The sequence below is a fragment of the Mauremys reevesii genome, linkage group 15, assembly GCF_016161935.1.
Source record: "Mauremys reevesii isolate NIE-2019 linkage group 15, ASM1616193v1, whole genome shotgun sequence".
Lineage (NCBI taxonomy): Eukaryota > Metazoa > Chordata > Testudines > Geoemydidae > Mauremys > Mauremys reevesii.
The window spans coordinates 36,707,545-36,731,699 of NC_052637.1; the positions used below are offsets into that span (position 1 = coordinate 36,707,545).

The 24,155-nt window shown below is 38.9% G+C and overlaps 1 protein-coding gene across 3 annotated transcripts in view; it reads right to left on the reverse strand.

Annotated features, from left to right (window-relative positions):
- Window positions 1-24,155, reverse strand: part of ERN1 (endoplasmic reticulum to nucleus signaling 1) — a 58,034-nt gene that overhangs the window by 26,369 nt on the left and 7,510 nt on the right. For all 3 annotated transcript variants that reach the window (XM_039501217.1, XM_039501218.1, XM_039501219.1), the window contains one exon: window positions 10,208-10,328. In XM_039501217.1, the coding sequence (XP_039357151.1) occupies window positions 10,208-10,328 (121 nt within the window). The remainder of the gene's footprint in view (window positions 1-10,207; window positions 10,329-24,155) is intronic.

Sequence of the window (24,155 nt, forward strand, 5' to 3'; positions counted from 1 at the left end):
ATTTTCATCTGTTCAGGGGAGAAAATGGTCTGAACAAACCAATTTTTTCACTCTTCCCTCATAGGTCATTTTTTCTAGACCTTTAATCATTTTTGTTGCTCTTCTCTGGAATTTCTCAAATTTGTCCACATCTTTCCTGAAATGGGGTGCCCAGAACTGGACACAGTACTCCAGTTGAGGCCTAATCAGTGCGGAGTAGAGCAGGAGAATTACTTCTAGTGCCTTACTTACAACACTCCCGCTAATACATCCCAGAATGATGTTTGCTTTTTTTGCAATAGTGTCACGTTGTTGACTCATATTTAGCTTATGGTCCACTATGATCCCCAGATCCCTTTCTGCAGTACTCCTTCCTAGGCAGTCATTTCCTATTTTGTATGTGTGCAACTGATTGTTCCTTCCTAAATGGAGTACTTTGCATTTGCCCTTATTGAATTTCATCCTATTTACTTCAGACCATTTCTCCGGTTTGTTCAGATCATGTTGACTTTTAATCCTATCCTCCAAAGCACTTGTAACCCTTCCCAGCTTGTTATCATCTGCAAACTTTCCATCTAAATATCCATCTAATACAGGGGTTCCCAAACTTGGTTCACAGCATGTTCAGGGTAAGCCTCTGGTGGGCCGTGAGATGCTTTGTTTACCTCAGCATCTGCAGGTACGGCTGCTCGCAGCTCCCAGTAGCTGCGGTTTGCCGTTCCCGGCTAATGGGAGCTGTGGGAAGCTGATTTCCAAATCATCTCCTCACCAAAGATGAGTAGCAAAGAAAAAGCATGAGATGCCTGATGTAGGGTTTGGTTCAACTCAACAATAAAAAAACCAAAGACACCTGTTAACTAAAGAGTGATCAGAAACCGTAAGTGTCCATCAGAATCTGGGTGAGACAGACTAAAGGGAGAAAGAGATAGGACTACTATAGGCTAAGGTATTTATAGTCACAATGACCTCACAGGAAGGGGGAAAAAATGTTACTTGGTGATACGAGAGCATCATAAATCAGCAGTAAATGGCAAATGCTTCTGTTAAGTCAAACTTTAATTCAAATGTTACAAGCACTGCTTGAGGCAAACACCAAGTGACTTGCAAGTTCTTGATGAACTGATTATGTACAAAAATTTCTGATGTGGGAAGACATAAGATGCTTTTGGTAATTTCAAAGATTTATATTGTCAGTCTATCTTCAGCAACAGTACTTGAGCAATGCTGCCAAAAGCCCTATCTATGATCATCGCTTCCTCAAGTGATCGCTCATGATGATAAATCTGTACACTTTGGTTTTGAAATGGTATATTTGTTTTTTGGGTTTTTATTAAACTCAGCACAACATTACACATTTTAAAAATCACTTACTCCCTAGTCTAGACAAGTTCTTAGGTGACTATCTCTTGCCTCAACTCTTCCTTTAAACTTTTCAGACATTTTTAGTCTAAGGGTCTCTTATTTATATGAATGTGAGAAGTACGCCCATTGACAAACATGGTGTATAACTAGTGAGATCTGAATCAAGTTTCAACTTTTCTATTACACTATTTACTGACATACTATAGCATGCACTCAAAGCTAATTCCAAATGTCACCTTTAATTTAAAGGCTGCACTCATCTTCTTACTGATGAAATCCATCATTATGTGTTACTTTACAACTTGCTTCTAAACGGAACAGGAAAGGATGTGGTGTTTTTTCTTTGTATAGATTAGTACTTCAGGTTTTTCAACTAATGTATGAGAAAAGGCTTTAACTGATATGAACAGCTGCAGGAATGGACAGAAGGTTAGATTCTAATTCGGAGTGTGTGTATCTGGCTTGTCCACAACCTTAGGCAAAGAGAGTTTTAACTGTCCTTTCCCCGCAAAAAAATTAGAATTCAATTACAAACAGCGTAAGTTCCATAAAGCATTTGTGGACTAAAAAAACCTTGAGTTCAACTTATCTTTTAATGCTGGAGAACCTACTCAAGAGGCATGCGCTTCAAGGCTCAGCTCAAAGTAAAGCTCCCCTCCCCCTTTCCTACTACCTAAGGGCTCTTAACCCAAGAATATGCTGCGATTTTATCTACCAACTATAACTAAGCAATATAAGAGATAGGAACACACACACATTCCTATCTCTTATGTTGTCTCACACACACACACCTTAAACTCGGAGCTTTCTGACGCTGTTAGAGAAGAGTTTCAATCATGACAATTTCATCAACCAGTAGTACTCCCTTCAAGAGACTGAAGTCTCACAACACCAGAAATCCAATTAATGTCATCTCACCTTCCTCAATCAAGCTTTCCTGTAGCATTGTTGCATGTTCTCAAATATGGAAAGAATGTATTGTAATGCTATGAAAATAATGAGCTCTACTGTGATGTAAAAAGTATGTTCTCCAGTATTTCAGGTAGATCCTTATAAAGATATCACCACGACTGTGAGAAAGTTCTTAAAACGTTCTTTCCTGGAATCATGATTTCAAGCTCAATCTCAAAGAAAGGGAAATAGTGATTCCTTAGAGGTGAGAATTCCAGTTTTTACTTACCCTCTCAGTGATGGTAATTTGATTAAGTAAATAGTCAAAATTAGCAAGGTGGGTGGACTAGATTAAGATGTTATACTTAAGGGGCACAAAATTTTGTATTACTTACTGGACAAAAAACAAAACCAAACACCAATCCCATTAATGGCCTCCTAGAACATTGCCTAAATGTCCCATATGAATCATAAGAAATAGCTGCCTATATATAAAAAATACGGATCTGATTCATTTTCACTCCAGAGACTGCTTGCAGCAGAGCATAACCTGATTGAGGAAAATCTTTTCTGTTCCTTTACCCATAATACTGCACATCCAGTCTCAATTCATCCCTTGAAACAAATTTTCTGATTTCCTTAACACTCACATTATCTTTAATTAAAGTTTAAATGCCCTTGTGAAACTTCCTTCATGTGACAGGGGCGAACTCTTTCTTATTCTCTGTTGTGTGGTTTGGGACATACTACAACTTTATTTCAAAGTTTAATTTGAAATAAGAAGTTACCTTGGGATGAAAAAAGAAGCTTGTGAATCCAAGTTCATTGATATCTCATCTTCTGGTAGCTCCAATGTTAGCACAAGCAGACTAGTAAAATAAAGACTATCCTACTAGAACTGATGTCAAGCTTTTTCTGCCTAATGGGCTAAAATGAAGAAGGCTCTTGTCACAGTTACTAGGCTCTCTGAGTGCACCCCCTCAGGTCTTGGGCCTCGAGCCCACTTCTCTCTTGGGGTGGAATCACGTAATTTTTCCACTCTCAGACCAGACCCTGCGCTGCAGTTCCCTGTGATCAACCGTGATTACCTCCGCAGGCCTGACTTATCTTCATGCCTACAGTTCTGTTTCCTCTGGGAACAATGACAGCAGTGACCAGACAGCTTCCTTAAAGAAACATATTATTTATTTAGAGCTAAAGTATTTAAGAGAAAACGGATCTTAAAACAACAAGCCCATCTATATGCATGCCTGCTTCTGCCTGAGGCTCACCATTCCCCGAATCTAGGAAAGATCCAGCTCCTTCAAACTCCAGCCTCTCTCTCAGCCTTTCTCCCTGGACAGCAGCTGACAACTCTCCCCTCTCCCAGCCAAGTCTTTTTAACTGTTCAGTGTCCTTTTGATCACTAGGCTCCCAACCTGGCAAAGCTGTCTCACTTCAAGCTGGAGCCTGGAAGTATGCCCTTGTCCTGTAATTGCTTCCTATATTTGTTGGGAGGTTTGCTTATCTACATCTATTGTGCTGCTTTCCTGCTTGTTTTTTGCACTGTGCCACTATTACATTAGATCAAAACATTCATATAATTCAATATATAACAACTTCACTTCACTGACCAGTGCATCCCATTATTACATGTCACTATTCCTATGATTAAACACAGCAGCTGCACGCCTGCCACTGTCCTGTCAAAGCCCTCAAAAGTACTGCTAACCACAGAGAGATGGAAAAAACAATTGGCAGGGTCATTCAGTGCATACCCCTGATGATGCGGGAGTAGAAAATAATTTATTTCTTGAGATTTAACCAGTTTCCATTTTTGCAACTCTTTTCAAAAAAGATCTGTACTATTACAAATCCATGGGCTGGAAAATAAAGGGTTAGAAAATAAGAGGTTGCTTCTAGACTCTCTCTGAGGGCCCACTTACAAGAACAGAGTCAGGGGGCCTATTTACATAATGAATGTCCCTGGTTTTACCTCATTAATGGGGTCTAGTTATATCTCATTGGCAACAATGTTATAACCAGGCAGCAGTCAGATGCCCTGACCCAGTTCTGCTTGTAGTGTACTGTAGATGGACCCTACTAATGACAGACTAAATTATTCTAGAATAATTCTAGACAGTATTTTGAAAAGACAGCCTGGAATTTTAAAGTAAAAAAGACAAATCCTGCCATATTTGTATTATTTGAGAATAATTCCTAGCAAATGGCATAATCCTAAAAGCTGAATATGAACATCTATCGCTTTAAATTCTCTCTCTCTGCCTCATTAAAAAAAAACGAGATAAGGAGAGATTTGCCCTTTGACGGTTCTTTTTAAATGCATGAGATATCACTTCAGATTTCCATCACTTTAACGTGCCTCTAGGTTGAACAGAAACACATGAAAACAATGACTGAAAAAGGAGAAGTGGCAGATTCTGAAACAGCAACTGAACTAGTTGCTGCTACAGTGGAATGAACTGGAAAAACGGTTTCTGAGCTAGGGTCTCATCAGAAGATGTGGGCTAATGGACTGGGCTAAAAAGTGTGTGTCATCCCAGCTAAGCATTGCAACTTCTTTCAAAAAGATTAGAGACACTGACTCACAGTCCTCTGGAGTTTGCTAAGGACAGAGGAGTTGATCGCTTTAATGGATTTAACAGTTTCTCTCTCTAAAGTCCCTATGGGTTTTAATCTTTGGATCTGCAATTCTGTACCAAACAATCCTCCAAGGCTGGGAAATTATTATTCTTATGATTATTTATTTTACAGTAGGATCTATATAGCTCAATCTGAGCCCACTAACAGTGCTTGAAATATAGATTATACAAAGGGCCCAAACCTGCAACATCTATTCATGAATCCTTAACTTCAATGGGCTAGTCATGTCAGTAAGGCTTTGGAGGGTCAAGATTCTTTTTATAATATATATTGACAACTGTTACTATGCTCAACATTGTGCAGAAAAGAACATACAGTCCCTGCCCCAAAAAGCTTACACTCCAAATTAGACAATACACCCTATACTAGCTAAGGGAGGCAGTATGGAAAGGGTGCTGGACTGTGACTCTGGAGACCTGGCTCCATTTCTAGCACTGCCACTGATCTGCTGGGTGACCTTGGGCAAGTTACTTCATCACCCTGTGCCTCTATCAGGCAGGTGGGGCTGGTCAGCTCTGGCAAGCTGTCCACCCAGGAGACAGAAAACTCCAATTTCAAACCAAGAACATTTGGCCTGGCTGGCTGATTTGTATCAGTTGCCAATCACACATACTCTAAGAGTCTTCACACTGACTCTGACTAGTGGGACAAGGCAAAGGCAAAGCAAGCAAGCAACCTATACTGGCAATAGATATAGCCTCAAACCTGCGCATGTTGTATATTCCTTTGGAAAACACTTGACGGAAGAAGTGGATTTTAGGTAGGTAGGGAGAATGAAGAGAAGGATCATTTGGGGCAAAAGGGCAAGGAGACTGTTCCAACCAGGACAGCGACACAGGATGCAAAGAAATAAACTGGAGAAGGACAAAGACAAAATATACCCAAAATAGCACCTGAACACTTCATACTTAAATTCTTGACCCTTCAAGATGCTGCTTATTAACAAAGTCAACAGACTAGCCCAGAGTTAACAGACTAGCCCAGAGTGCTTTTTGGGGAGGCAGTGGGGACAGTACTTCTTACGAAACACCGTCTGAACAAAGACCACTGACATAAGACTTTTTAAAATACAGACCATTATATTGACGACATTCAGGGGAGAACCATTCTTCAGATCCCATCTCGCCAATTCGCTCTGGGCCGCCTACTGTAACACTCTCAGATTTCTCATTTGCACTTTTTCTCCAGCTCAGTCTTCCCTGCCCTGAGAGATTTCCTTTCCTTCATTGTGGCACAGATTATAGTTTTGTGACCAAAGCAGGAGGCTGCCTAATAAGTCACTCGTAGGCTCATTACTGGCTGCTTGCTGGTAATTGATTCTATCTTCTTCTATAGAAAGAATACTGCATAGTTGTCAGATACGTTTAGTCAAGAGCACATAAGAATAGTCTGAACTGCTGCACCCTAGCCTTGCAACACAAACTAAGGAGGTGACACAGAAGCAGCATCAGCAGCAATGCCATCTCTAACTGCAGAGCCCCATCATTTTAAAAGAAAGATGACCTTTCAATCCAGAGGGTTTTATTGATTAGTCACTTAAGCCACTGTAGATACAGATTTCAATCAGAAGGGTGAGAGTTCATATTTTATGAGGAATAATGGTAAGAAAAAAAGTTAAAACGGAAAGAGCTGCAAGCTAACATGGAGACTGCTCAACAGCTTGTGAAAAGCGCAACTTTACATTGCCTGGAATTTGCCCTAATCGTAGCTTTGTTTAAATGATCGTTGTTTGGTGCAGTGGCCTGATGATACCCAAGTTGGCTTCTCAGTCTCTGGATTCCACAGACAGGCTGTCAGTGCTGAGGAAGCTTGCTTGGTGTTTTGACAGTGGTGAGAGGAGAAGGTAAGGGAGTGCGTCACACCGCTCAGAACTAACCACTCCTTTTGTTGATCAGAGATGGCACTTTAGAGACTTGTTCACAAGTGGTGTCCACACCCTGGAGCCTCAAAATGCTACGGCTGGACGGTTTGGGGCTCTAGCAGGGACAAAGGCTCTTCCAGAATCTGACTACCATTTTTTTCCCTAACAACTCTAGGACCATCTTTGTGAAGTGGATGTGATGATGCAACATCAGTTACATGGCCAGTCACTGAGGGCCCGTTGACACCATTGGAACCTGAAGGCACTCAGCACCTTGCAGTAACTGAGCCCACAGTTCACACTGCAGGCAACTGTATAATGTGTTCTTTCCTTTCTAAACTATTACCTCTCTCACTGTTTACTGACAGTTGATTTGTGCTGCACATGGGGAGAGAGAGCAGGAGCATTCAAATCACCTTTCTTGGCAGCACTAGATGAGGGCAGGAAACTCAAAGATTATTGTGGTGATAAGAGGCACTAGTTCATTTACTTTGCATTCCTGTAATACGTTTTAGTGCTAATCAGGACAAACTGTAAATGGAAAGATGTTCATGTTTGTTTAAGCACTACTAGAATGTGAACAACCCCCATTCCTGATACTAAGTTTTAGCACATGAAGACACATGGCTGTTTTGTTTTTAACAAGAAGGTACTATACCAGTTGGTCGTGTTAAATACCTAACTTCTTAAGTAGAATAACAAAACCTTACGTCACTGATAAGTGATTTCACTGTGCTGTAGGTGACCTCGAGAGTATCTCAAGTCATGTGAACAACAACATATGCTTAATTTTCTGACATCTAGGGTACAAAGCAGCTGTCAGAGAACCCAGGCAGTGTGTGCAACGTAGAAGTTTCACAGAAAGTTTTGTATGAGTTACAAACTTATAGTTAACAGAGACAGATAGCACGACATATAGTAAACATACCAAATTCAGTACTAATATTACAGTTCTTCTGGTATTTAACCCAGCATTAGAGCAGGATGGTAGGCGGTTAGCCAACTCTGATGTTGGGCTCCCAGCACTACAGCTGTCACACATCTTTAATGTGGGTTTTTCACCAACCTGGTAGCAACCAACGGAAGATTCAGAAATGCCAATTTCAGTTAGAAATCTAATTTCCAAATTCAATTACCAGGTCATACATGTAGTTCCTTGCCTGTTGAGATTTCACAAGTTTCACTAAGCTAACCCAGAAACATGCAGCTTGTTTTTAAATGAATTCCAATGCTAATGAATATTACCATATATTTGTGCATTGAGGTTTGTGGTTTTCATTGCTATATAGAACCAAATCAATGGGTGATAAGCACTTCACAAAACACTAGTTGGGTGTACTGCACACAGATAAGGATCCAGAATATTAAGCAGTCAATAAAATAAAACTAGCACCACCAGACTGGATAATCCAGTTCTGTAAGACATTAATGTACCAAAAAACAACAAAAAAACAATGGTGTTTTGCAACTTTTTTTTTTTTATAAGGAGGAGTAACTTAAACAATCTGAACTTAAACTAGTGTCCTCTCTTATTTTCATTAGTTAGGTACCCTCATCAGAGACACCTAACCTCTTCCCCTTAATAAGAGTGCTTACAAGTGAAGGCCAACTACTGCACTGAGTCTATACAAGCGAGTCTAACTCTACAGAGGACAGGGCTATACACTTGTATGCACATATGCTGTGTTATGTCAGTATAGGTTAAAGTTTTTCTTAATATTAATATAGCTACAAGCAACAAGGCAATAGTGAATTAAGAGAGTAGTAATTTTCATTCTTCTAATCAAGACTGCTCAGGGATAGAGGGGATCTCCGTGCAACATTTACCTGGGTGAAAATATTGGTACGGGGGGGAGGGGAAATTGTGAGGATACCCATAAATAGAGATTCCTGACATTTCTGGCTCACTGGCTTACCATTTCCTACTCCACAGTGGATAAGAGGGGGTTAAAAAGTGCTCCTTGTGCTCTTATAAAAATAACTGCTTGTTTGCTAGAACTACATTCAAACAATGAACCATCTCAAAGGACAGAAGAACTGGTTTGGACCACAGAGATCAGACTAGCAGAGTCCTTCACCACCAATTCAACCTGCCGACTGAAAGGGCAACTGGTTTACAAACACTGAGTAGAATGATGCAATCACTGTGACATTTCATTTAGCTGCTTTCTAATGGATTTCCAAAAGGTGAGGAGAAAGGGCTACATCTCAAATATACCTTTAATGTGTAATCAACCACCAGAGTCCAACCACAACCATTTTATTTTGTATTAAATGCCATGTTTTCACGAAGAAAAAACTGATCAAAAGCTATTCTTGTAAGAGCCTCTTTCTTATTATTTTATGTATTAAGTTATAAAAGTGTGCAGTCCCTAGCATGCAACTTGTTCAACGTCAACAATGACAGACCTGAACCATTAAACTTGTGTTATCCCTATTGCCATTTCCCTCAGGCACACAGCAGAGACAAGAGATGACCTTTATACCCTGCCCTTTAGGTTAATAGACTTAGGCTTTATTGTACCAATGGCAGAACTTATTCCAGGGTTAAGAGCCTTCCACTACAAATCTTTTGCCTCCAGTTCCCAGTGTATCAGCAGAAGAACCCCAGGGAACCTTTATTCTGTTCTAATCAGAGGCTTATAAGGCACCCATCATGCCATGGTATTTGGGTACTCCTGTTCTTTTTGCGGATACAGACTAACACGGCTGCTACTCTGAAACCATCCAGAGAGTGACTCTCTTTCAAGTAATCAGACGCTTATCTGTGTACAGTTTTATAAATCAAATACTTTCAAGCACATTTGGAAGCAACCATAGAACTATTGCAGTATTCAGAGAATTAGTGCAACTGCTATGCTCCCCCACAGCTGGATGGGGGGAAAGCTATGTCCTGTAGTAGTGCTTTGTGTAATCCAATCTGGAAGGGACAAAGGTACTAAAAAATCCTTGCAGATCCACATTACCCAGTGCAGAAGAATGAACTTTAAAAGGGGACATTATGTCCAAAGGCAAATAAAGCTGTACAAATATTGCTAATGTGCAGGCCTGAACTAAGATGTTTGGTACAGTAATCGTATCTATAACCTCTGCCTAAATGTTCTGAAACATTAAAAAAAAATCAGATATAAAAAAAATCCACATGTGAAAATATACAGCTCAACATTATTACTGTAATGCTGCAGTTAGATATCAAGTCATGTCCAGAAGGAGAACAGCAGAGCTAAGGAATAGGTCTTTCAGTGTCTACATCTGTTTCAAAGATTTTTTTGGCTTCTGCACCCCTATGTTCATCCTTTACAAAACCATGATAGATTTTGTACAAAGTATGTCTTGTGAGGAAGTATTTAAAAACTCATAATCAGCTGAAAATTATTGTCATGGTAAAATATGTGTATCAGCATTGTATGTAAAGTTATATACAGTTATTGAAGTTACTGCACAGAAGACAGGAGGACACCTTGTACTCACCTTCTTTTAAAGCCCACTTAATTGATCCTGTCCGTTTGCTGACAGCATGCAAACTTCCATCAAGGGTTGAAACAAACAACAGCGTTTCTGGCACAGTCACCGAGCTAGTGCTTCCATAGCACTGAAAAAGAAGAGCCCATAAATTTACAATATAATTTGTTTACAATCTGTTACTTTTAATTATTTTATGCTGCAAAAAGTCAAGATTCTTTGGTTTTTCATGCAAGGATTAGTCTGCTTTCTGCAAGACAAACTGTTTTACCAAATCCCTGCTAGGCAGCTGTGTATAGTAGAGATGAATGAATGTCACTCAGGGGCACCCAGTAAACCTGCAGGACACAGGAAATGGCACTGCCAGATAGAAAATTGAGGAATGACTAGCACCAATCAGAAGATAAACTAAAGAATCTAAAATCTGAGCACTCATTTAGACCCCAGCATATCTCTTGGCTATTCCTGCTCCCAGAGCTCAGCCCTCCTGCTATATCAACACTGCAAAAACAAGCTGTGTTAGACACTTGGGGTGAAATCCTGGCCCTGTTAAATTCAATGGAAGTTTTACCATTAACTTTACCTTTAGTGTCAAGCCTTCTTTCCTACATGGGGTAGGGTACTATACTCTGCTATTCCTCTTGATACCAGTGGAGAAATCATTCTCAACACTGGTTTGCATAGGTGGGAGAACTGTTTACTACTTGTTGTCATTTTCATAGCACAGACAGTCTTTGAGTCTACCTATTATATACATGTAATTCTATCACAAGGCATCCCAGAACTATGTAAAAAGATAACTAGAACAACAAGGTTGGGTCAAAGGTGCTAGCAGACTAAACCAGAAACTTAACTGAGTCACGCCTCCCTCTCTACATGGTACAAAAAGAATCAATATATATCAACAGCCTCAACACATACATTTTGTTACAAGCCTTCAGTTATCACTCAAATAGCTTCCTTGTTTGTAAACTGTATTTGTATTGCTCATCAGCCTGCCATCTGCCTTGTCTGGGAAGTTTCAGAACTATATTTAAATCTCAAGCTACTATTGTTGGTAAGGTGAAACTGTGCATTGATAACCCAATGACTGAAATTTTAAAAATAATTTTTAGATAAATTCAAAGAGTTTTAGCCATATTAGAATTTGTGAAGGACAAAACATGAAGTTGCCACGCTCAAAAGCTTTGGCTCACCTGTGGCTCTCTCCTTGGAAATTGTGGATGTTTTCAGAACAGATCAATTCTGCAGTAATATACCCTAGTTCTTTTCCCATTATATAGCAGTATATTATAAAGTAATACTTAACTAACTCCTAGGCACCACCCACTGACATAGTAATACAGTGAGCATGCATGTTTCATAAATATTTATTATTGCTGTAATGCAACAGCTTGATTTAAACACAGAAAACAGTTAAAAGTACAAATCAACAACAGTACTGAAACCAGGGATGGGAGATAAACTGCTGTAGGTGCAGAGGAAGGAAAAATATATTAGTGCTTAAATATAGTTAAACTCAGACAAATAATAAAAGCTACAAGGCCTAATGTTCAGACAAAGGACATTTCCAGTTAAATAAAATATTTATACACTGCATTATAGACCAAACTACGTAATACTTGTTCAACAAGGGGAACTTAATAGCAGCCTCTCTCATGCTGGTCTGTAGTGCATAAGGCAAATGATGTCAGTAATCAATGTTCAGTTTAAAAGCATCTTTCCACACAAATAAAATCAACTGTGGCACCGCAGAAAAAAGAGGAGCTATTTTTTAAAGACAGGGCATCTGAATCATCTTGCAAAAATTATGACGAGTTTTTTTGAAATCAAGAAGTGTCCCTAATTCTTAAGTTCATCATCTTTTGGTCTTTTCCTACTTATAGCAATTAGCATTTATTCAGCATGTTTCCTCTTCAAATGCTGTACAAACAATATTTAGTCTCATACTGCATAAATCAACAGTTACTTCAGTGGAATTGCACTGGCGTAAACATGGTGCGAATATCTGAGTAGGTCTGTGATGTGGTTCTAGGTGGGGGGCTGGTTTACATGGCCCCATACGTCTGAAACCAGTTTTATTCAGCTACACCTGAAGAGGACCAGCTCCATGAGACACACAGAGGTGTCTCTGGACTGAACAGATCTCTTCACTTATAAAATACACAAGTATAAAATGTAATCTTAATCTAATACATTTTAATTTTAAAGTCACATCCTTTAAAGTGACTTCGAATAAGCTAAGTTGCTCACAAGCGAAGACCTGGTGCAATGGATGTTAGCCTGGAGAGATTTATAATGGAAACGCTGGCACAAATGTGAGCAGAACAGATCAGAATAAAAATGGAACACCCTTTTCTGATTAAACTGTAAAACATTAACGAGAACAGCACATGTGCATATCCTGCCTAGAGACTGGGAATACATTGCCCAGGCCTTGCCTGCTATTGATTCTGTGCAGACCAGTTTGCCCCAGGGCCGAGTTCAAGAAAAAAACATGTATATATATTAGTGCTTTTCGTGTTGCATAGTTTTGACACACCCTTTTTCTGACATGTGATTAGGATATCCTAAACCCACCATGAAAATATCCAGGGCGAAAAAATGGTGCAATAAGGACTGAACCACATACTGTGCTTCTATGAATTTTTGGCACTAGCATCATCATCTTATCAGGCTTTGCAATACAGAAAAACTGTCTGCTTGATAGGGTCCATCTTGATCTAAAGATTCCACTAAAGAGTCTGTTTTGTGGATTGAATTCTGCAGCAGAGGCTCTATGTGGATGGGGATCATTGCAAGATCAAGGCCCAGAGCTTTTAACTATTAACACTGAATATTAAAGGTAACAGACAATATTTTTAAATACAGTGCTGTTCATCACCAGCTCTCAAAGCATTTACAAAAATGGATGTACATCATATCCTCCTTTTTTTATAAAAAAGGAGACTTAGGCACAGTGGCTTGCCACATTACACACACACAGAATCAGTGGCTAAGCGGGGAATAAAGCAAAGTACTTCTCCCAACCCACTCCACCATGCTGCTTCTCATAACTATACAAAAAAGCTTTTCCGACAAATGCAGTGCAAATCTTTTTAAGCCATCAATTTTTAATTTTAATTTTATAAAGTAGATTTGAAAGGTTAGGCCCAAAATAACTAGCAATTCTGGTGGCTCAATATTTGGGTGCTGAATCTGAGATGCTTAAAGGGCCCTCATTTTCAGAAAGTGGTCAGCAGCTGCCCTCTGAAAAATCTGGCCTCTAACATGTCACAGCTGGACACCCAAAATCACTAGTCACTTTTGAAAATGTAGGCCTTGCTGTTCTTCTGTGAAGTCAAAGGAGCATTTTTAAATATTATGCATTAGATAAAATATTGAAAATAATAAATTGGACAAAAAAAGATTGAAAGAGAACCACATTAAAGAAAAAAAAAACACCTCCCCACACTATTCTTACCTTCAACAGCAATAGCACCATAAAGACAAAGTGTGAAAAATCTAATTGCTTTTCAATATTAGACTATTTAACATTTTTCGAGCTGAGAAATGCAAAAGTAAAAAGACCAATCAATTTTATTTTTGTTTATTGCAAGTTTCACTTTTAGTTTTGATAATATGTCCAGTGCTATCAGTCTAAAAAAACCCAAGTGTTTACATTGGAATTTATTTGCTTTTTAACAATTAAATTTCATGTAAATATGTGTATGGGTATTAGGTTTATTGCATGTTAGTTTCACAAAACAATTTTTTTATATATTTTATAGACAAGATTATGCAACAGCAAGATAGCCATCTAAGCGCCTCTACAGAAAGATCAAAGACCTCCCCCATATGTCTCTGGTCTCACAGTAGGATTTCACTTTTTAAAATAACCTGCCTTTCTCTTGTTCATTGTTGTTTAATATGCAATACAGATAATCATCATCTTTTTTATTAATGTTCAATGAGGCATGAATTTTTGGGGGGGACAAGGCGGCAGGTTTTTATGATATGTGGTCAGGGTATGTGCCAGATCTTTCAGGGCTTGCAATGAGTTCCCAGTTATTTTGTTTAGTAAACTGAGGCACAAAAAACCTAAGTAATTTGCTCAATATCACACAGCACCTCAGTGGCAGATCTAGGAATAGAATGCAGGAGTCAAATACTAGATACCACTCCATCTTTGTTTACACAAGTGCTTTCCCACACCAGGTCAAAAAAAATAGGAGTGAGAACAACTGTATTACACGAGCAATTGAAACTCTCCATAACTGAAGTTATGTGAAACCTACAGTATGTATTGTTCTCTCTCTTATGGTGTTATTTTTTCAGATTTCAGACTTTTCCTGCAGCATTAGCACTATAATGCAATTTAATTTCAAACGCTTTTCTTTCTATGAATCATCATCATCATCATTCATAAATTCAGGACATTCTGGTCTGGCATAACCAGACCTAACTTTCTGGTTTGCCTAAAGATTCAGCAAACAAACAGCACTAACAGAACAAAAACGCTTATGTTTGTTTCTCATTCCCATGAAGTCAAATTCCTCCTCCTCAACAGGAAAATCAACAGAAGATGTGAGTTAATCTGTGATATTTGTTTTGGAGGGAATTTGCTCGAGATCTAACTGACAATATTCATCAGCAAAAATTAAAAACACAGCCGTATGTCTTTCAAGAGATGTTCATGCAATCAGGCAAACTACATTAGTATTTTTAACCATTTTGATATTGTGTAATTAACAAAGAGTTAATATTTAAAGAAATTGGTTCTTGTTCTCAAGAATAAATTACTTTGAAAACAAAAACTAGTGAATTTTAAACAAACCTATAAATTTAAGGGAGGTTAATTTTCTGAATATCATCATTTGCACAACAATACTTTGTAACAATACTTTTCATCTGGAAATCTTCACAGATGTCACAAAAGATAATTAAGCCTATCACTGCTGTGAGGTAGGTAACCATTTTTAAATATGCCTTTTACAAATGGGTAAACTACCACAGAGAGGTGAGGTGATTTTCTCTTGGGCACATAAATCAGTGGCAAGCCCAGAAGCAGAAGTCAGGAGACATGACTCCCAATCCTTTGCTCTAATCACCAGATATCACTTTCTTTCCAATACTGGTACAGCTGACACAGTGGCATTTTCTCTTCTGGGCCAGAAATTTACGGATTTAATTCCATACCAAAATCTTTAGCTCAAATGCAATACCTGTAATGCAGTTCTAGGTGAAGGTGATGTACTGTTTATTAAAGGTGCCCATCCTTCAGGTGGTATATTAAATCAAGGGCCTCTCTGTCTATACTTTAGGCTGTCCATGTCAAAGATCTCATGTTACTTTAAGGAAAAATAAAAAAGAAGAGACACTCTGGGATCTATTACCCAAGTATCCTGAGTAACTTTCCCTATCTTGATAATACAGGTTCTAAAGTCCAGGACTCTGTGTTCAAGTAACTAACTGCAGAGTGCATAATGTCTGAATAGCTACCATAGTACTAAGAACTACTAGTATCTAACAGTTTTGGAAATCACTCTGACGTACTATAAATAAGACAGATACTATATAATATCTTACTGTTTCACTAGGTATTTTACCTCCAATGCTTAATGAACAGCAGCACCCAGTTCTCAGTTAGCAGTCTCTGGTGTGCAAACTGAAAGAAAGCATAGAAGTTTCTTACTTCTGTATGTCAGGTATTCATTCTTCCTACATCTAAAAATGTTAAATAGCTAATGTACATTTAAGTTAGTGTATACTTAAAGCACTCAAAATTATTGAAAAACAACAGAGGCCTTTTAAAAAAAATAGATGAGCAATTTATTTAATTTGTTCAAACATTCTTTAAAACTGTTTGCAACAAATTAAATAGACATTCAAACATTTTTTGTTGTACAGAGTGATCCATCATCATTTGTCACCGTCCGCAGGGCACTGAGCTGTTTTTAAAAAAAGAAAACAAAACACCACAGCTGAACCTATGAAATTAAATAAATGTTCCAGTTCTGAATGATCTATAAACCACATAAACAAACTGTGCCCATGAAGTTAATTGCACTTAATTACGTATCATCCTCATATGCCAGATGTTGCCCAACTGTATGTAACAGGTTAACTAATAAAAGATAAAGCTCATACTGGACACCTGTGGTGGTTCATTTAAGGAGACAACCACTGAACTATAAATTTTAAACAACCTGTGCGTATGTCCACTTTATTCACTTGCTAACTCAGACTCTTACCTACTCCAATTATCAGAATGGGGCAATTATCTCCCATGCCGTACATACGGTACTCCCATTAATACACTCCAGAATGACATTAGCTTTTTTTTACAACTGCATCACATTGTTGACTCATTCAATTTGTGATCCACTAGAACCCCCAAATCCTTTTCAGCAGTACTGCCACCTAGCCAGTTATTCCCCACTTATATAGCTGTGCATTTGATTTTTCCTTCCCAACAAATGGCTTCCTTCAAAAAGGAAGAAATAACATTTTATCTTTACATAACATCTTTTGTTCCCAAAGCACTTCACAAACAAAATGGTATTCAAACAGGTATTACTTTATTCCACTACTAAAATGCAGTTATCTCTGGAGTGAAACACAGCTGTTAAAGACAGGAAGGGAAGATTATTGTAGCCATCTAAAACTGCAGGTAGGATTAAGCTAGGCAGAATGTAACAAATAGAGTTGGAATTTCCCACGAATAAAATGGCTCAATCAACAAATCTCTCTTCAGACTCTACACAGATTAACTCTGCTCTTCAAACTATTCACTCTCTGAACAAGCATTTATCATCTCACAGATTCAGCTAGTTCCCCAACCAGCATTTTCACTTCCTGTCTTCTTTTGAGAAGTGAATCTAGTATGTATCATCACTGTAAAAAATAAACATATGCAGGAAACTCCTATAGGGGCCATTACTAATAACTAGGAGAAACACAGTCAGGCTGAAGAACTGATCATGGATCAACACCTTCAATAAAGGAGAGAATAAGGAAAGAGGAGAGGGTGAAGGACCTCAATTATCAAAGTCCTTCTCTCCAGAGACTGGGGGAAGAAGGTCTGACCATCATTAGGGCACAATACAAAATCTGTGTTTTAGCACAAGCCTCCCCTCAGTAATGAAGGTAGAAAGGCATCCCAGCTCCTTGCATGCCAGCCTGAATGCTATCTTATACAGACTGAGACACACCAGAGTCACCTTAGCTGATCCCTGGCTACCATCAAGGCTTTTTTTTCAGCTTCGAAAAGAGACGACTAAGGAGGGATATGATTGAGGTCTATAAAATCATGACTGGTGTGGAGAAAGATATAAGGAAGAGTTCTTTACTCCTTCTCATAACACAAGAACTAGGGGTTACCAAATGAAATTAATAGGCAGCAGGTTTAAAACAAAAAAAAGGAAGTATTTTTTACACAACACGCAGTCAACCTGTGGAACTCCTTGCCAGAGGATGTTGTGAAGGCCAACAGGGTTAATAAAACTAGATAAATTAATGGAGGATAGGTCCATCAATGGCTATTAGCCAAGATGGGCAGGGATGGTGTCCCTAGCCTCTCTTTGCCAGAAGCTAGGAATGGGCAACAAGGAATGGATCACTTGATGATTACCTGTTCTGTTCATTCCCTCTGGGGCACCTGGCATTGGCCACTGTCGGAAAACAGGATACTTAGCTAGATGGACTTTTGGTCTGACCCAGTATGGCCACTCTTATGAGTTCTTCCATTGACCTAGCCACCACCTCTCAATTGGGTGGATTAACTACAGTGATGCAAAAACCTTCCATTGTTGCAGCAGGTGTCTATGCTATGGCTCTGCAGCTGTAATGTAGACAGACAAGCCCTGATATCACCCACTGGATTTTGAGTGTGCAGGGTGAGTTACTCACTATGCAAATTCACAAAAGCAGTGTTTGAATAATTACACTTATATTTTAGTTACAAAAGACACACTGGGGATATTCGGCATGTTTTCTCGGCAGAGGATATTCAGCTGCTTCAGCCCCTTACATTGGCTTGCACCATCATTCCCCACAGAAAGCTTCTAACTATTGAACTGCTGGTGCCATGAGTCAGTTCCTTACAGCTTTATTGTGGCTTCTTACAGATAAAGGCAACACCCAACAGGAAGAGAAAAACAAATAAGATCAAAACCTAATCAGGTCATTTTACCATAGTGTGCAAGAATCTAAATGATTAGACTCAGAAACAATACCTGGAGATGCAGCACAACTCCTGAGGAGTCTCCACATACCAGAGAGGAACTCAAACACATTGAAATGTTCCTCTGCTACTAAGGCTGCAGTACTGTGCATAGGAGGAAGAGGACCAACCCAGAAAAAGCTTCACATCCTTAGAGTTTTGAAATCTTATAATGAAAAGTACTATACAAGTGCAAACAATTAGAGAACTTGGTTATCTTCACCACATCACAGCACAGAGGGGAAGTTGGAAGGCATCACTGTAGCTCCAGATAAATCACTGGATTTTTCTTGATGCCTAGATGTCATGATGATGGGAGAAAAATATATAGATCTATGAGATTCTGAATAAAGGAGAAATCAGACATTGTACTAAGTGACCTGGCACACCTGCAGTTTTACACCTCCTGCCCTTGTTGCAGCTTTCAGAGTATAGGAGTTATGCCTGTAAAACCCATTAGTTCTAAACTGTTTAAACAAGGTGCAGTTCCACAAACACAACTGTACAAGGGGAAGGGCTGTAGCAGCCACTATTTATCAGGTGCTGTGGCTAGCCTATAGAAGGCACCTCAAAGCCAGACCATTTGCAAATTTTGCAAAGCCTTTGTCTATAGGGACTGCTTCAAAAAAACATGGCTTGTCCATGGATTTCTGTTGTATCTACTCTTTACACAACATTAGAATATGAGGAACACCCCCCGCCCCATAGACTACCCCCCAGAGCTAGGTTCTGGTAGCTTCCGCAATAGAAGAGACGGAAACCCACGAGAGGGCTTCCAAAATATGTAAATGGATACTACCCAATTCCTGTACACTGACATTTCCAACACTTCTGACTGTGTGTGGCTCAAAAGTTTGCATCTCTTCTCACCAGAAGTGGGTCCAATAAAAGATATTACCTCACCCACCTTGTCTCTAACTTTTCCACAACTAATACAAAACATTTCCCAGAAATCACCATGACAAATGATCATTGCAGCCATAATGATGTTTGGAAGGTACGTATTGTTTTAAAAAACAGTACTTAAGAAGCAGAGAACTGAAATGTTACTTTGTCATGGCCACATGAATTGTGAACTAAACAAGACACCTAAACTGCTTGTTGGTATATCAAAAACCATATATTTTCTTTTAACTCTCAGCCATCTTACACGATCAGTAGTACCTGGAAAGGAATGGAAAGTAGTTAAATGTGCAAAGAGTTCTCTCTGCACACGCTGCAAATGGGAAGCATGAAAGTATTTTCTTACTTTTAGCCTTCAGATCATTACCGAGTTTAAAGATAAAAGGGGAGAGGGGAGACCATAACTGAAGGAAGTATTCACACAGCTTTCTACCACAAGCCAGACTGTCACTGCACAGCGTATGACCCAGAAAGTTCTGAAGTATTAATCAGATCGTGAAATTCTAGCAGCAATCTGCACTCTCATCTTAATCTGTTGGGTGTAGTATAACTGGAAGGGGGAGGGAATAATCTCACTCTCACACAGCCAGCTCCTTTTTAGTCAGGTAGAAACCTGACATCACTTTCTGGTTCAGGGACAGGGATAACCAGGAAATGTGCCTTCTATATCCCCTCTCTCATCCAAGTTTCAGTGACTAAGGTGGGCACTTTAGTCTGCATGGCTGTCAATCTAACCCTGTTCACAAGCACTAAATAAAATAACTAAAATAATAATAGCGTTGGAGCACGTTTTCACTCAGAACATGTTTGTATTCTAAGTATGTATGATCTACTAACTTTTACATATTTTCAGATTAAATGAAGAAATGTGTGAGACACTGTGTTGAGAAGAAACCAACGGCTGCACAGCCTTTTCTGATACTAGCGTGGTATGTTTTTACGCTGGCAGTCAAGCCACACAAAATAATCTACTTCCAATGCAGTTGGATACAACTAGCTAATCTCCTCCCCGGCACGCCAAACAGGTTGCTGTGCATGTGGCCCACTATCGGTAAGAGTCCAAGAAGCAAATGTGCCAGGTTCTTTAATGGACCTTAGTCTTCTGCAACTTGGCACATAGCACGGACATTGCACAACTAGGCTGGCAGCTACTTCTGGAATTCAGAACTCAAACTGGGACTAATATTTTGAAAAAGATAATATTAAGGTTGCAAAGCAGACATAGAAAGCTCCTGTACCGAAGAACTTATTGTCAGGACTCCAAAGCCCAATTTCTGCTCACTTACACCCAGAAGGTTGAAACCAACTAAGTTACATAGCTGTAAGCGACAGCAGAGCTTGGTCCCATGTATATATCTCTTCCCTTCAACCAACTGATCCTATAACAAGGATGCCCCTGTTAAACTTTGTTCTCCCTTGCTCCAGTTGCCTTGTTCCATCACCTCTTGCTCCCTGCTTTTTTCTTCAGCCTTCCTTTATTCTCCATGCATAATCTCCAGCTGCTCAAGGATTCTCTGTTAATATTAAACCATCGAAAGAGTGTTTATGTGGTGCTGCTTCTTATGTGCTGCAGCAGCCACCTTAGATATCAAGGGTGCAATCATGAAGCCTTGAGCTGAACCCTGAAGGTGAGTCAACTATTTCAGGCTTGCTACACTTGTCAGTGTTCCTTTATTTCCAATGCCTTATTTGTTTTATCTACTAACAGGTTAAAAATCCATAAGCATATGCAACTCTTAACTCAAAATCTCCAATTAATTTTAATTATTTGAGGCACAGTATTTTTCAGCTAAGACTTTTAAACTGACAGACCCATTGCAAATTACTGAAGTTTGTGAGTTAGCAAGTAGAAAGGAAACCAGGAATGCTGCATCACAAGATCTACTTTATTCACAAACAACTATACAGTCACCTGGAGCAACTGATAGGTGCTTAGTATAAAACAAGAGAAATAAGTTGATTTAATAATTTAAATTCCTTCATGGCATATTTGTAAATATCAATAGATTATTGAAAAATTAACATGTATAAATGTCTAAATCCAAATTTTCATGATTCATGTTGTTTACTTGGATTCTGCACTTCACATTGGACAACGAAAATAGACAGGGCAGTTTCACTTGCGTTTATTGGTGTACTTCAGCACTACCCAAAGACTGCAGGGTCTGGGTTGCAAACACTGAACAGAAATGTTTATTCGTTTTTCAAAAAAAAAACCTGCTCAACTGGAATTTTTTAAAATGCCCAATGAAAATATTTCTATTAGCATGAGATCTTATAAAAACTTGTATTTACAAAGCCTAAAACTTGAGACAAGTTTAACCTGATGGTACCTGGAGAAACAGACTGTTCCACCATACAGAACACTAAAGCTCCAATCCTGAGATGAGCTCCAGGTTTAGGGGGTCCACTTCTTCAGAACTCATTTCAGCACTGGGGCCTAAACAGTTATAATTCAATACAAATTCTTGAAACAGATTCTCATTTCACATTACAATCATAGTCCAAGGAGATGTAACATAACACATTGCCAGAGAGATATGGCAGGATGGAGAATTAACAGGGCAAGAAGACAGACCAAGCTATATCTCTTTAGTGAATAGCAGAAAAGATTATTAGGGTTAGAAGGGACCTCTGGAGATCATCTAGTCCAACCCCCTGCTCAAAGCAGGACCAATCCCCAACTAGCCCCCTCAAGAACTAAACTCACAACCGTGGGTTTAGCAGGCCAATGCTCAAACCACTGAGCTATCCCTCCCCCCAATGATTATACAGAACACGTGAAAAGCTTAGTTTGGGTCCTCCCTCAAAAAACCACCCTCTGTGGAATCAATTATGAATTTTGATCAACAGGATAGCTCCTTGCTAACCGTGAATTTCCATCCCAGCGGCAAAATTACATGAAAGATTCACAGTATTAAAGAAACTATATTGCTCCTTTTGGGATTATAAACAAGAAATTGTTTCTTTAAATAAAAACTAAAAAGAAGGGGAGTAATGATGGTGCTATCTGATATTTTAACTAGAAACCCAAATTTCTACGTATTCTCCATGCCTTCACCAAGTTAAGCTTCAACAAATATTCTTGGGTACTGAATGTTAATCAGGATGTAATAGAAGAGGGCTGGGTCTTTTAAGTGCTTGTTGCCACTAGCATAACAAACCTCCTCTTACTGACACTCACTACCTCTTTGAGGGAAATAAATAAATAAATTACAAACCAATAAAGAAACGAGTCAAAACCAATCTGAATTAAAACAAAGATGTGTGTTACAAATTCTGATATGTTTATGTATTTGTGCACAGCTGAGTACCAAACAGGGTATTATTTATCATTTAGGAAACCTCTGCATGGGTTATCAGATAAGTGCCCTATTTCTAGTACTTCGTTTTTAGGACTAGAGAAGTTTGTCTAGAAAATACTGGTTTAATGAAGATCAAATTCCTATGAGAATAGTTTCCTCCATTAATTTAGCTTTGTTTAAAGACAGTGGCCTATATTTCAGAAGTGCTAAGCGCCCATATCCTACTAAAGTCAATGGAAGCAGCAGTTTTGAAAAAAAATCAGGCCACTGATTCCTTAAAGTTTTAGTTCTGTAACTTAGAAGTATGCCATATTATTGGAGTGCTTATCACTAGGTGCTCCTCTAGTGCGAGTAAACAACACAGGAAAGTATTCCAGCTATCCACAATATGTCCCAAACCTTTTGCTTTATTGAATGAGCTCAGACACCAGGGATGCCATGAATTAGCTGTGAGCTAGGACAGCAGTCTGAATATTGCTTCCTGTTACTTCAATAAAACAGTTTACAGTTTGTTAGTAAGCAAATCACAATGCCATGTGTTATCAGTAAATGATTTCCACTTTTTAAATAAGAAAGTGTTTGGAAGAGATTATAAATGTGTTTACAGTACATTCAACTTGCAGTGTTTGGTGGGATAAAAACACTGACATTTTGCTAGGTTTAAATAAGTCTTCACAACTTCGCTGCTACTGCCTGGCTTAAAGCACTAACATAAACCTGTTGAAAGTATAAACTATTAACAAAAGACCAAATCCTGCATTCCTTGGGCACCCAATACTCACTATTTCAATGGAATGCAGAATAAGACTGTATATTTATATTTGGAGCTACTCTAGCAAAAGTAGAGCCTATTCCCACTGACTTCTATGGGAGCAGAATCAAGCACTTTAGCTACAGCAAAGACCAGAAATATAATTGGTGCTCCAGGAGACTAGGTGTGGACAAGGTAATACATTTTTAAAATGAGCATCTGCGCAATACTGGAAGCATTTAGCATAATTGTCATGTGGGCTATGATTCAGGGAGCCGATTTTGTCAGCTAGTGCTTTAATTACATTGCTGGCTACAGGCTGAGAGTCACTGTGCATTATAAAACCAAGTCACTAAAATAAAGTTTGTGAAATGGAATGAATTAATTTTGCAGCATTAGTAATTAAGTTGATGCTTAAAGGAAAGATACCAAAAAAAAAAGAAGCTATTTTACACTTTCTTTAGAAAATGTAATAGGTAATAATTGGAGATATACCAATCTCCTAGAACTGGAAGGGACCTTGAAAGGTCATTGAGTCCAGCCCCCTGCCTTCACTAGCAGGACCAATTTTTGCCCCAGATCCCTAAGTGGCCTCCTCAAGGACTGAACTCACAACCCTGGGTTTAGCAGGTTAACCACTGAGCTATCCCTCCCACCCTGCTAACATATAGCAGTCTTTATGACCTAAAAAAAAAAATCTAGCAACTATCTGTCGGTTATTTCTAGAGTCCCCATCACTGCAGCGTCTAGGCAGTGGTGAGTCTTCATAATTGTGTGCATGTACATGACAAGAAC